The sequence below is a fragment of the Pseudopodoces humilis genome, chromosome 6 (assembly GCF_049639895.1).
Source record: "Pseudopodoces humilis isolate 2021_Gansu_Grassland_sample_001 chromosome 6, ASM4963989v1, whole genome shotgun sequence".
Taxonomy (NCBI): Eukaryota; Metazoa; Chordata; class Aves; order Passeriformes; family Paridae; genus Pseudopodoces; species Pseudopodoces humilis.
This window is the reverse complement of record NC_142205.1, coordinates 12,261,987-12,276,305: the sequence shown is the minus strand read 5'-3', so window position 1 is coordinate 12,276,305 and position 14,319 is coordinate 12,261,987. Positions and strand designations below refer to the sequence as shown.

General features: G+C 50.1%; 1 protein-coding gene across 2 annotated transcripts in view; it reads right to left on the bottom strand.

Moving 5' to 3' along the window:
* CRMP1 (collapsin response mediator protein 1) overlaps positions 1-11,121 on the bottom strand; it is a 49,937-nt gene extending 38,816 nt beyond the window's left edge. The window contains exon 1 of one of the 2 annotated variants that reach the window (XM_005517849.3): positions 10,239-11,121. In XM_005517849.3, coding sequence (XP_005517906.1) covers positions 10,239-10,610 — 372 coding nt within the window. In that variant the 5' untranslated portion in view covers positions 10,611-11,121. Of the gene's footprint in view, positions 1-7,591; positions 7,938-10,238 lie in introns of those variants that run through there. The other variant, XM_014262770.2, reaches the window with a different exon arrangement.
* Positions 11,122-14,319: the final 3,198 nt, after the last annotated feature.

Here is a 14,319-nt window from a genome sequence, read left to right as displayed (position 1 = left end):
AACTATTTACAGTTTAACTTCAGATAACATATCCAATGTACAGGTCTAAGTGCTGTACTACTTAATTCTTTATTTGGACCTTTACAATAACTGCATTGCAGCTTTTTCCAACCAAAAAGGACTTTGCAACACTCAAACCCAGATTTTCCACGCCTAGAGGATGAGGAAACACTCAGCAGTGATTTCACCCTCTGTGTAATTGTAAGGACTTAGTAGAATATAACATTGTCCTTACATCTCCACAGCAACAATGGCTGTTTTCTCTAAAACCCAGATTAGTCAAGAGCTCTGAAGATGACTAAGGATTTTATGCTAAATAGCCATTTGAAAACAGTTTAAATTCTAAATCCACCTGCATTTCACTTCTCAGTCTAAAAAGGCATGTGGTTTAAAAGACATCAGATCAAATGCAATAGACATGAAAAAGCATTAAGCTATGTTATCACACTTGCAGATAAGACATTACTTTTTTAGCATTTGAGAGGCAGAATTCTCTGTTACTGAGGTTTTAAAAAGCCCACTGAGAGTTGCAAACGACACATAATTCAGTTTAGAGGGAAGGTACAAGAAACACTGGTTGATAATTGTGTTCTCCTTGATTATCTAAATCTCCACAAGGAGACTATTTGCGAGGAAGCCATCTCAAAGGCTGAAGACCCACTGGCAGACAGTGGAAGGAGACACTCGGGAGCTCCACTGTGCTTCCATGTGCTCCTTCTTGCAGACTTATTTCCCGCAATATACAAGAGATTTACTTTTTTTGTCAGTGTGGTTATATTTGGTTGTCTTTTGTCACAGCTGGTCAGATTCAGATCCAGCTGTGATACGCTACAGTTAAATTACCTCGCTTTTAGCAAAGTACTTACAAATAAGGAACATTTTAAAACTTAATGGCAAAAGAAGAAAGATATCCTTCCCAAGAGGAATGTTTGTTTAAAATCCTTTCATAAGGATCAAAGAGCTGTAAATGGGATTTCATGAAGTACTGTCTGCTTATAGAAGATCTGCTTTTAATCAGCAGTATCCCTCCTTTTGAATTTCACATCTAGATTACCCTCCATAGGAAGTGGCTTTTAGCTAGGGTGAGCCCTGAATCAGCTCTGGGAATTCTTTGTAAAACACTTCATCCTCGAGGCATCATTTCCGATAGGCCACTAATGGAGAATCCTGCTTTTAAGGTTCTTTTCTTAACAGATGCACTCTACTATATGGCAATTAATTTAAGAAGGATTGTTCTGATTGTAGTAATGCAGTATCTTGGTCCATGGCCAACGTATTCATTCATCTTTATTCATTTAAAAGATCTGATGTTCTTTTGTCTCCCCTTTTGAGACCTGGCTTCCTATTCAGCTGGCAGTTTCATTGCTTAATCACCCATTCCAAAGGGGCTACTCCTACAGCAACCAACTCCATGGGGATTTCTTCACTGTAAATGTCATCTTTGCTTTGCTTTTAGAAGGGAAGCACAATAAACATCTTATTGATGACAATATTCATTGGCACCAGCAAGGGTTTCATCTAAGTAGGGGCTGGAGGGTAGAAACTATTGCATCATATGTTGCTAGACCCAACCCTTACACACAGGTTATGTCAACTAAAGGGGATCTCAAAATCCCAGCAAGGCATTCATAGGAAAGCTTAAACTTGGGAAGAAGGTAGAAGTCATTTACAGCATGGCTGACATCTCTGGGCCACTGAACTGAAGATGTGTTTTATCTAAGTTCTGATCAGAAGCCTGCATCAGGTTACTGGGACGTATCTGTCTTGGCACCAATCACAGTCAAAATCCAACTAAGACCATATGGAATCCCTTCTCTGACAGAGCAAGTGGATGCAAGGGAAACAGAATAGTAGAAAATGCCTTTAAGATGATGTTAGCAATGATAATTCATGATCAGCCAAATGCAGTGGATACCATGTGTATCGTTTGTATTCAGACACTTCGTGCTGTCATGTTGCATCACATACCTACTTTTTCTGCCAGTGAGAGCACGTTGTGATTCTTGCTGCCTCACCTCACATGGTATCAGCTCTGGTTCCCCTTTCAAAACCTCCTCACTCTGAGCACTTCCTACTCCTCTAGCCAGCCACCTACCTGGGTCCTTACTATTACACACAGGAGATTTTACACCGAGTATAGACTTCACTGAAGTCAGGAGGAACATTTATTATTCATAAACAGTAGCTTACACCTTAAAACTCATTAGGACATGCACTACAGATGAAAACTTTTGTCTTGTGACAAGCAAACATAATCCCAAAGTATCTCTGCTTCAGGGGACAAGGCCACCATTTGTACATGTAGCAAGATTAGAAACCTGCAAATTATTTTGCTGCTCATCTCTATTCCTTCTTCCTCATGCATACAAAAGCATTTATCTCTCTCATATGTACAAAACTCAAGTTTATCTCAACTAACTCCCAAATGCTCCACAAGCCAGTGGCTTGTGCTCCAAAATTCAGTGGTAATTATTTCATTTGCTGAAATGGCAGCAAAGCAGACAACAGATCCTGATCTCTCATCAGAAAAGTGGTTCATTGGCAGTGGTTGCTCTCAGCACTTGCAAGAAGATTCAGACAAGCATTTCACGGCATCAGATATCTTCCCAGACAGCCACTGTCCCCTTTCCAAACCTGCCCAGCTTCCAGCAAAGCACAGCTCAGTTCTCTGTGGTGGCACCAGCTATGATGCTGAAAACACTGATGCTCTGCTGAGGGCACTGACTGATGAACTTGCTGTGGCAGTTAAAGGAATCACTGCCTCAAACCCTTCCTTCTGTCCCTCTGCCAAAGGTTTCAGTCTCCAAAGAAATGCCTACAGAAGGACCTACTCTGAATGTAATTTAAGTCACCATATGGAACTGACATATGAAAAAGTGGCCACCTTTTCTCCTATAGAAAAAAGAAAGGAAAAGATATGTCAAAGAATCATGGAAATGCTGGCTGGAAGTCCAAAAACTTATACTGAAGCAGCTAGAGCATCTCCAGAGTTGCCAGGCTGAAGTCCAGTCCACTACACAATGTGAACTCACGTATGTTCACTGACAGATGAGTAAACGGAGAGGGGACAAGTCTGTTAAACAGACACACATGGGAACATGTAATTTTGAGGATTAAGCAAATGTTCAAGAGTAAGAAGGCATCCAGAAGTCCCAGGCCTTGGTGTTTAAAACAGGACAAAAAGTACTGTCTAAATCAGCCAAAATCTTGCACCAAGAGCAGAATAGTAACATGAGGCAGTGTTCCCATGCCCAGCACTCAGCAGGCTTTTCAAACACTTCTGACAAGTGACAGAGTAATCTGAGTGCAGCTTCAAACAAACACTGTGTTAAACAAAGGTGGGTGGTAAAAAAAACACAGTCAGAGGAGATACAGAATAGATCCAAACCTAGCCAAGGACTTTGGTCCACCATTCCAGGTACCCACCATGTCCTGCATTTATAGGGTATGTCACCCCTGGTGACCAAAATTCATTGGCTGGCAGCTCTCACACTGCTGTTGTATCACACCAGAACACCACACATTACCCCAAACGTTTTTGTTCAGACCAAACAGAAAGTTTCCACCCTGAACCAGTGTGTCACACAGCAGAAATCCAGATGAATGTGTTTTTTCTCTCTCTAAGTATTTTGCCATCTTCAACTGAAGCCTACTTGCCTCTCATCTCTCTTCTCACCAATTCTAAAGGTAACAAGTAAAATTATTCTCTGTGCCCACTCCTCTGAATTTCTTCAGTCTCTTCATTTTTCTGCATCTGCTTTTTTTTATCATGTTGTGCCAGATCTCTTTTCTTATTATGCTCAGTAGTGTGATCCTTCCTCTGTAACACCATATTTTTGTGCTCTCTATCTCCCTGTGCCTTACAGTCTGTCAGTTCAGGACCAGCAGTGCCTTTCCCCTCTCATATGCCAACCCTTGGACCATACCCAGAAAGATGATTCCCTTTTTTTATCCAAAGGATTTGGGCACCATTTTCCTCTCCCAAATGCCTCCTTGCATTTGGTTTGGTGACTAGCTATTCTGCCTTTGCTCAGTAGAATTGTGTTCACACCTCCTCTTCACTGAGCTCACACAGATTATGTTTTAATGGGTGCAGTTGCTGCTGGAACAAACACATCCTGTCATAGGCATTTAACATGCCACATATCTTTTTAAAACCATGCTACAATTTTGAGTTTATCTAAGCTCAGGCCTTGCTTGAAAATTGCTGACCACTACCAAAACACAGCAACCAAAATAATTTGTAACAGGTATTCCTGTGTCATCATCTCCATTGATTCCCTGTAATATGCTGCACAAGAGGAGTATAATAGTGATGTTAAAAGCAATGGGCTGGGGGTTATGTCCTGGAAAATCTGGTCTGCATGAGAACATCCTGCACAACTGAAGCACAAAAGATTGCCACCCCATGCAGAAAAACACCTCAGCAATGGATGTGGTGGCTGTCCATACTATGAAGGCTGAGAAAAGTGCTCCTGCACTCTTGGCTACCCTTACATTATGCACATCCTGCTCCATCCTCAGCCAGCACTCCTGAACCAGTGGTTTGAGACCCACCTGCCAAGAACTTCAACACAGTGCAGAAGACATGACTGAAGTGCTTACACTTACTGGTTCAATGCATTTCTATCATACATCCCCAGACTGGTCTGGTGCTTCAAATACAGAGGTCCTTCTCCTCCCTTCCACAGCAGTTACACAAAAGGGCCCAGTCTGACTCACAACTGAATGGCACCTTACGCTGGTACTCCACTAATAGCAAGCCTGAATGCTGCATGGGATGCATAACAGGCAGCAGGACAGCCACAAGTGAGATAAAATGCAAGAAACATGAATCTTCACAAGCTGAAATGGAAAGGGAAAAAGAGGCAGATGAAATGAAAAAAACAAACACATGCAGATCAGTAAATGTGAGCAGGGAGATGCTCAGTGCCAAAGAAGGCTGTGTGCAGCAGTGTCTTTACCACAAATAGTGGGAGAAGGGAAAGCAGGAATAAAGCTGCTTCAGGTGAAAGAGGTGTAGGGGTTTTCAGTCAGGTCCTGCTGTCTGAAGCAGTCAGGAGGTGAGGCTATCAGACTATATGGTCAGACTATCCCAGACAGGATACCACAGGGCTGTCTTTCCAAGAGTGGTATCTGCATCCACAACAATCAGAGGTGAAACCAGCTGTTGCCTCTTCCTTCACAGCTCCTGGTGCTGCAGACCTGATCCCAGAGGGAAGTTTTGGCCAGGTACTAACTGCTGACTGCAGTGCCTGTGGCTGGATGCTGTTGCTGGGTGTTCTTGTGTGCTCAGGACAGCTCCTGGCCCCTTGGAAGGAACACAGGCTTAGTACTGGAAAATCCACAGAGAAGTATCAGCACCCAGGACACTGTATGAAATTGGTTTCTCACTTCCCCAATGAACTCAGGAGCTGGTGTAGCTCCAAAAAGCAGGAGTGTGAGTGGAGCAAAATGTTAAGAACAGTAACAAATTTCATTTTTATATTATTTCATCATCACTGTTGTTGCATACTTCAAAAGAGCTATCACATTTCCTTAGAGCCCAGATGAGTTGAAGCTACAATGTATTTCCTTAGGGCCAGATGAAACATCTAATTTACCACACTGGAATGGGGTGTCAGAAGATACACACCCACATACGGATCCTGTGGGTTCTTGTGCAACAAGCAGCATGTACAAGGTCTGACACAAAGTGCCTGATTTTCTTTTGCTGGAGGAGAAGGGCCAGAAGTGTAAAAAAAAAAAAAAAAATCAAAAACAGATCAGGCCTGATGCCTGCCAACTTCACTAATGTTAATTTACGCCTTTGATTTGGTCACAAAACTCAACAGTAATGTTAATGAATATTCATTTATAGAAGCTTCAGTACATCCCAGTTTAAAGAGAAAAGGATGAGGTTTGGGCTTTCTTTTTCACAGTAATCCTCTCCCCAGCACAGAGAAGAAATTCTGTGAGAAGTGGTGAAATTAAAAGGAACTGTTGATTCTAAGGCAAAGACTCATAATTCTTCCAGTTTCTCATTCTACTCCAAACTGGAGAGCAAAGAACTAGCTATGGGTGGGACCCTGTTACACTCCAGCTTCAAATGAAGATTGAGCCATGCACAAAGCACCTGACACTCACCCAGAGGGTAACCGGGGTCTCCCCAACCCCGACATGCCCTGAATAACTGTACTCATCGCATTGAGGAACAAGACAAGAGGAGCCATCACCCAAAAGCCACTGCAGCAACCCAGGTTCAGCCTTGGCCAGCAGGCACTGCTGCCTGTTGATTGTGGAAACCTGCATAAATGCAGCACTTTGGTATCATAAAACTCAGCTTTTAAAAGGAGGTTTTTCTCCTCCTGATCAAATATTTTGACTGAAGGACGCTTTTATTGTACATTTTTACAAGCTTTGTAACACGGGCTCCACTAATGCCGTTAAGCACCGGGTTTGCTCAGGAAGGTGCCACACCCACACGCAGCGCGCTCCTTCAGCTACCGAAACTTGCTCTGCACCACACCGTGACAGCTTTCCAGGAAAAGCTCCACGAACCCAAGAAATCTTGGAGTTCACCCCCCTTCCCTGCTCATCTCTGCCCCAGGTGCCACAGCAGCAGTGACCCCATCATCCACTGATCCAGTCCCCCAAGAGGAAAGCAAGAACCTGGAGACCAACACCGGTACTGGGGAAAAGCTCTGCCGTGTGAGCAAGCTCCGGGTGCGATTTCCCCCACCACACCCCTATCCGCCAGCCCTGCCTGTTCTTTATCCCAGCCCCTATACCCCCAGATCGTGTGTATTAAGGGAAAGCATATACTGTATGAAAGGACCCAGGTCTTTTCTTTCTGGCTTGTGTGGAAAGCACACCCTATTGTAGCTCTTCTCGGGTACAAAAGCATCTAGCGGGAGACGGACACCGATAGGAAGAGAATGGTTATGATTAACTCTTCGACTTCTGATTTCCACCACGCCTGATGTATTAATAGCGCTCAGAGGTGTTGGTGCTGGCATCATGGCGCTCTTTGATTTTCCACGTTTCCCCCCACGCCCACGCTCGCCCACCTCCCATTTCTCCGCACCCTGTGTCTCCCCCCGGCCCACCGCCCCTGCCCCGCAGAGGCTGCGCTGCCCCTGCCCGCTGCGGGGGGCGGTGGCAGGGGCACGTTGTGCTGCGGTGGTCCCCTCCCTCTTTTGTTCTGCCGAGCCCGGCGGCCGAGCCTCCCCGGGTCCGGCTTCTCGGGAGGGCGGTACCCCCGGCCCCGACAGCGCCGGGACGAGCCCCCCGCCGGCCCTCCCTCCCTTCCCCGCACCGGGCTGGAGCGAGTACACAGCGCTGAGCCCCGGCCGGGTGGCGGGCGAGCAAGGGGAGACAGAATACAATAAAAATAAAAATATAACAATGAAATTTTAAAATTAAATCAAATGAAATCAGTCCTCGCCCAGCGCTCCAGCGGGAGGAGGAGGACGGGCGGCGGCGCCCGCAGCCCGCCGCTCCGGGGAGCCCCAGCCCCGCAGCCCGGGGGCTGCCCGCGGCCCCGGGCACTGCGCTCCCGCCGCACGCCCTTCCCCGCCCCGCGAACAAAGGAGCGCCCGGGGCCGCTTACCGTTATGTGGGGGATGCTCTTCTTGCCCTGGTAAGACATGTCGGCTCTCCCTAGCGCCGGGAGCACGCAACGAACCCGAGGAGCGAGCCGAGCCCGGCGGAACAACACCGGCGGTGCTGAGACGAATAATAATGCGAAGCCCGGTCGGGTGATGGGGCGGGGCGGGGGCGACCCGGCAGAGCGGTGGAATGGGGGCGAAGTTCCGACGCCCAGAGGAAGGGGAGCCCGGCGAACCCGGCACCTTTTTTTTTTTTTTTTTTCCGGCTGCAATCAAACAGGGACGCGGCTCCCGGGGGGGTCGGCGAGCGCTGCCTGTGCCGGCGGCAGCAGCGCCCTCCCGGCTGCAGGTCGGAGCAGGATTCGCTCAGCGCAACCCAGGAAGCGTTTCCTTCCCTCCTGTCCCCCACCCCTCCGCCTGGCCCCCCTTCACATCCCATCAATCCAGCCGGAGCCTCCCTCCCTGCCGCACCAGCGCTGGGAAACGCCGCCCCGCCAGCTCCGCCGCCGCCCCGCTCGCACGCTGAGGTCACCGGCGGGATCCCACGCGTGGGTTGCCGCAGGGTGGGGACGGGGGATATAACCCCCGGCGGTGGGTTCTGCTGTGCTGCACATGGCAATGGCACTGTGGTACCATCCCCATGGCATGAAGCTTGATGGCAGTGCTCTGCGCTGTCCCCATGGCTCTGTCCCCACAGCACTGACCCTGATGGCACTGCCTGCTCTGTCCCTGATGACACCGACCTGCTCTGTTCCTCACCAACATCTCTGACCCAAACAGCACTGCCATGCTCTGCCGTCCTTGTCACTGCCCCATTGTCACACACCTGCTCTGTCCTGTGCCCATGGTCATGAGGGATGACATAACCAGGCCAGGCCAGGTAGCTGCTATATCAGCAGCTGCTGGAGAGGTAAAGTGGATAGTTGAAACCCGTCTCTGTCTCACAGCCTCTCCCTCTAGCCATGGTGCTTGAGGACAAAAGGCACAGCAAAGCTGTGCCCAAGTTAATCTCCCCAAGGACACACACTCTGGGGCTCTTAGCACACCCAGCCCTGTGATACATACATAGATACAAGACATTAAGCACCCAGGCCACATCCCTGACACATCTTCCCAGAAATCATTGTTTGAAGCTTGTAAAAAACTCTGGATGCTACTGCACAGGGGTCACATCTATCTGCTGCTTAAAGTGCACCTTCCTAAGCCAGTGGCCAAATCTTTCCTGCTTTACCTCAACCTCATCCTCACCTCACTTTGGCCAACTTTGCAAACACAGCGGGATCCAGAGAAATAGTGTGCAGTGTGTACAGTGAGTCCCAGGCTGAACTAGGAGGCAGGGAAAATGGGGAAGGCAGCACCATGGATGTGCTAGAAGATGGGGTGTGCTGTGCCCTCCCACTGCCCCTGAGATTCAGGTGAGGAGTTCAGGTGAGCTAGAAAAGAGAAGACTGCACTGCAGCTGGCAGCCTCTGAATGCAACCCCGGGGCCATTGCAGAGAAAGCAGCATCATCCCAGGCACAGTGTCCCACCAAGCCCTGCCTGCTTGCTCCATTGTCCCAGCACAGCAGACACCCCCTGGGCTGCACAGGAGGCCATGTGGCACCTGCACACAACCCCCAGGCCAGAGCAAACCAGCACCCCATTCATGCTCAAATTGAAGAGGGGTGAAGAGCATGGAAACTCCCAGTTCAGCCTAGGGATAAAGCAGAGTGCAGACAAGCCACAGAGACTCCAGGCTGGGTATTAAGGAAGAGGGTGTATCCATGCAGAGACATCACTGCAAGGCCGCATTTTTCCTAAGGGGAAATCAATGAGAGCCCGGGATCCCACGACAGCCAGCCACCCGGGTCTGCCTCCAGTCTGCATGCCACCGGCAGGGCTAAGATGGAGATACACAGCCATCAGGGGCCGGCCAGCCCACCGGCTCACTTCTTCCTTGAGCCTACATCAGAGTCCAGGCTGCAGATCCAGGGAAGGGGAACCCGGGGCAGATGTTTCGGCCCATCCTCCCGCCTTCCGCGCTCCCTGCCGGGGAGACAATGCAGGCGCAGAGGGAGCCGGGGGGAGCAGGGTCTGAGTCAGGGCGGGGGGTCGGGGCAGATCCTGGGACTGTGCCTGGGACAGGCTCCGCGGAGTTTCCTCGGCGAGCTCGGGAGTGCAGCGGGCCCGGCTTTGTTCCGGGGGGCGGCCGGGAGGCGCTGAGGGACCCGAGCTGCCCTCCAGCCCCCCGGCACGGGCAGGAAAGAAAACGGAGAAAACTCATCGCCATCACTTACAAAGAAAGACGATTTCTGGGGTCGCCCCCTCCCGCCCCCGCAAAGCTCTGCCAAGTGAGGTAGTTTAGGGGCCAGCCGGGCTCTTCCCACAGCATCAGCGTGACCGGGAGGAGGGGGCCGCGCTTCCCCGACCTGCCGTGCCGAAACTCCCCGCGAAGGCGGCCCCCAGCCCCCTGCGCGGGCGAGCGGGGCTCTGCGGCACGGCTCGGCTCGGCTCGGTACAACAATCACGGCACGGCACGGCTCGGCTCGGCTCGGTACAACAATCACGGCACGGCTCGGCTCGGCTCGGCTCGGTACAGCAATCTCGGCACGGCTCGCCCAGCGAGCGGGGGCGGCGGCTCCCTCCCCCCCTGCCCGGGCCCCGCTCACCTGTCCATTGTCCTGGCCCTGCAGCAGCTCCTTTCCCATGGGGTATTTGATCTCCACGCCCGGGGTCTTGTCCTCCCGGTCTCCCGGGGAGCTGATGACGGAGCCGGAGATCTCGCTGATGTCGCTGGCGGTCTCGCTGTAGTTGTCCCCTCCGTCCAGCATGTCGTGCCGGCTGCCGCTCCGCGGAGTCCGGGACCCCTTCTTCCCCACGCTGTAGGCGTCGAAGTCGATGGTTTTGTTCTCATAGGCCCCCTCCACGGAGGCGAACATTCCCCCGTATTTCTGTCGCGGTGTCTGGGCTGTCGTGCCCGGCCTAGCTAGATACACAGGCAGGTCATCTTCTTTATTCCAGTTCCTCTTTCTCTCGGCCATTCTCGCTGTCCGAATCTCTCTCTATCTCTCTCCCTGCCTCCCACTTCTCTCCACCTTCCACTACCGGGATAGGCTGTTAGTGACCATAAAAATGAGCGGATGCATGCAGCAGTGGCGGTGCTGGGTTGGCTGGTGGGATCTTTCCGTTAGGGAACTGCAAACGTTAACCTCCCTCCCCCCACTCACCCCGACGGTTAAAAAAAAAAAAAAAGAAAAAAAAAGAAAAAAAAAAGAGAGAGAGAGAAAAAGGGAAAAAAAGAAAAATAAGAGAGAAAGAAATAAAGAGAGAGAAATAAATCCAAGTGGGATTTAAAAATAGCTGTGTTAGTAAAGAGCACGTGAAAATAAAGTACAAAGAGCGGAGCGGAGAGGGTGGCAGAGGCAGGTGATTGGAAAGCCCCTGACGAATGGGAAGAGCAGCAGCGATTCCCCGAGCAGGGACCGCAGTGCACAGCTCCCCCGGTATAGAATGATCCGGGGGGCGGGAGGCAGGGGGAGGAGGCAGGAGGGAGCCCGCCGCATGCACACACGGCTGGTGCCAACGGGGTCCTGCCCTGCGGGCGGGCGGGCGCCGGTCACCCGCTGCTGCGTGGCTTCGGGGCTGGAATAAAAGGGAGGCGAAAAGGAAAAGAGAAAAAAAAGAGAAAAGCTCCGAACCTCCCCAGCCCCCCCGGGCGAGCCGGAGGGAGTTTCTCCCACTTTGCTCACTCACATTGCCCCCGCCCCCCTCCGCGGGAGAGGCTGCGGCGGTGCCCGGGCGGGGCGGGGGGCGCGGCCGCGGCAGCCCCCGGTACGGGCGGGGGACGGGCCAGCGTCGCTCGGGGTCGGCCTGCGCCGCAGGGGGAGCGGCGGGGAGAGGAGCGAGGGGTGACCGGAGTGTGGGAGGAAGCAGAAGCAGCCCCAGCCCGGGCAGGGCGGCTGCGCTGCTCCTGCCGCAGCAGCAGGTGCCCGCGGGGGTGGTGGCGGCTCTGCTCCCCCCCCCCGCCCCGGCTGCCGCTTCCCCGCTGCGGCGGCGGGGACAGGGCGCGACTCCTTCGCACGCCGCGGGGCAGGGGGTTACAGGCCGGGGCTACAGGCGGGGGCTACAGGCAGCGGGCGCCGGCCCTGACACGGAAGTGATCGCGCCGAGCGCTGCCTGAGCCGCCGGACCCGTCACCGGGCATGGGGCGCCGGCTCCGCGGGCCTGGGTGTGCGGCCCACGGCCCCTGAGCGTCCGCCGAGCCGGGCCGCCGAGCCCCGCGGAAGGCGGGGGGCCGGGGTGGCCCCGCTGATCCCCCTCGGAGCGGCCGGAGCGCGGCCCGCCCCCTGGAGCTGTCCCTTCAGCACCCCGGGAGGCTCCCGGGCCGGCACGGTGCCTGCCTGACTCGGCATCGGCAGAAAGGCAGAAATCAGGGAGGGCTTCGTTTCACTGTGAGGGATCAAAGTTCCCAAAACCAAGGGCAGAAGGAGTAGAGAGTGTGCTCCCCTCAGCTCTCTGCACAGCCCGCTTCAGAAGGTCCATTTTGCAGCCCTGCCTTACAATCATCCTGAGATTTGGTGCCTGAGATCATCCACCAAATTCACAAGTCCTTGGACACTCCTCTCCTGCACATACAGCCAATCTCTGGCAATTTTCACAGGCTTTGACTACCCAGTAGTTACATAAGGGACATTTTCTGTTGCTCTGAAATATTACATTTAAACAAACTGGTCTGAGATTGATTATGTGACTAAGCAAATTTGAAGCAGTGGATCAATCACAAAGGCCTGTTTACTGCTCATGTACAATGTGCTGTTTGAATACAAGCCAAATCAAACTGCACTGTTGTCTTTGGTGCTGGTGGTCCCAGTACGAGAAAAATTGCAAATTAGTAACTGGAAATCAGGAAAAGTGGGAGGTTAAAGAGAGAGGTCCCTGGGATTTAATCAGAAATTAGTCCAGATAAACATCTTTCTCATTAACAACTACCCCTGGACGCAAACCATGTGAAAAAGCAGTGATGTGACATACCTGAGCAATGCCAAAATACATCCAAGGAAAACATCTTTCTTTTCTGCATTTATAATCCAGTGGGGCCTGCTGTCTTACATGCTGTGTGTGCATTCAACACTAGGGGTGTTGTTCACATGAGGGGAGTTAGTAAGATAGCAAAACTTTCGTTTCTTTTTGGTTATCAGCATGCTGATTTTAGTCAACTGACATTTCTGAGCGTATACTGCCCAGGATTTCGCAGTTCAGGATTCCATTCACTTAATAAACTGTATTTCCACATTAACACTTTAATATCATATGGGGGGTTTCACTGGTGTGAGTGAAGAAAAGTCAGTACAGCTTGTAGGACATTGCTTTGTTGCTTCCTTAAAGTCTTCTCTTGTATGGGCAAATATTGATTTTTTTTGTTCCTGATGGTAACATTGAGATTTATTGGTCATGTTGGGAAAAAAAAAAGGTCATTTTTTTCCTCCACATGACATCAAAACCTGTCAGTTAGTGAAATATGCAGGTGGTACCTGGAGTGTGATGTGTGACCTGTCTTTACAATTATTGGAAAAATATTCATTTTATGAGTTATTTCTTTGCAATCAAGAAATTAATTTGAATTTCCAGAATAAAAACTTATGAAGATCCCATAGTAGGTCCAGTATGTTGCATAGTGCACACATCTGCTAAATGAAGAGCATCTTTTATTTATCATCCATAAAGCTAAGAAAGATGGACTCTATTTACACTTGGGATCTAGTTAGGTTGCACTGTTCAGGTTTCCAGAGCACTCAGGGTTTTTTAAATAAAAAATAGAATAATGCTGTTTTTTAAGTATTAAGCCAGGAGATTTCATATTAATTCTGATACATAAAGAGATCACAAGACTCAGAGAACATGTCAGATTGATGCTTTAGAAGACAGCATTAAACGTTCTAGTTAGAAATAAGCATAAAATAATATCAGAGTCTGTTTTTGCTTTTAAATGTTTTGGGGTATCATTCATACCATATCCCTTAGTTTATTAAAAAACTGTTCTCAGTCACCAGATAGATACTGTTCCTTTGTTCAGTAAGAGACAAAATTGCAGTTTTAGGTGCTACAGAAGCAGACCCAATTGCATCCTGATATGCTGGCATCCTGTGAGTTTGCCTAAAAACAAGTATGCAACTTTGGGAGAAATATATTACTTTGGTATATTCATTTTCAGACAGTGCATCTCATCCTGTTTTGACATTGCTTGATTAAAACTGAAGTGAACTTGACTGAAAGTGCACCCACTTCCTATAGGACCTTTATTCCACATAGACTAGATGAGTGATAGCAGAAAACCTAGGGACATACTTGCTTCACACAACAAAACCTACAACACTGTCTTGCAGGACAAAAGCCCAACAAGAAGGGTGTCACATACCTGTTTGGCTTCAGTTGTGGCTGAGCTCTTCCAACAGTGTGAACATCATGAGCTAGAACAGGACTTCCCTGATGCAGGGCCTTAGAGAATGTGCAATGTACATTTTGCACATATTTTTTGCTATTGTGCATTTTACAACAGAATCACCAGACCAAAAAAGTCCAAAGGGAATGCATGTGAGAGACATGAGTTCTCCTTCTTCCAGAGGAGTGACTGGAGTTGCCAACTCACTGAGTCAATCTCCCTCTGTGCTCTGTGTGACTGCTGTATCCCTGCCAGCAGTGTCCTCCTCCCCCCACAAAACCCCATCCCATGGATTGGTGATTTGTATTCCT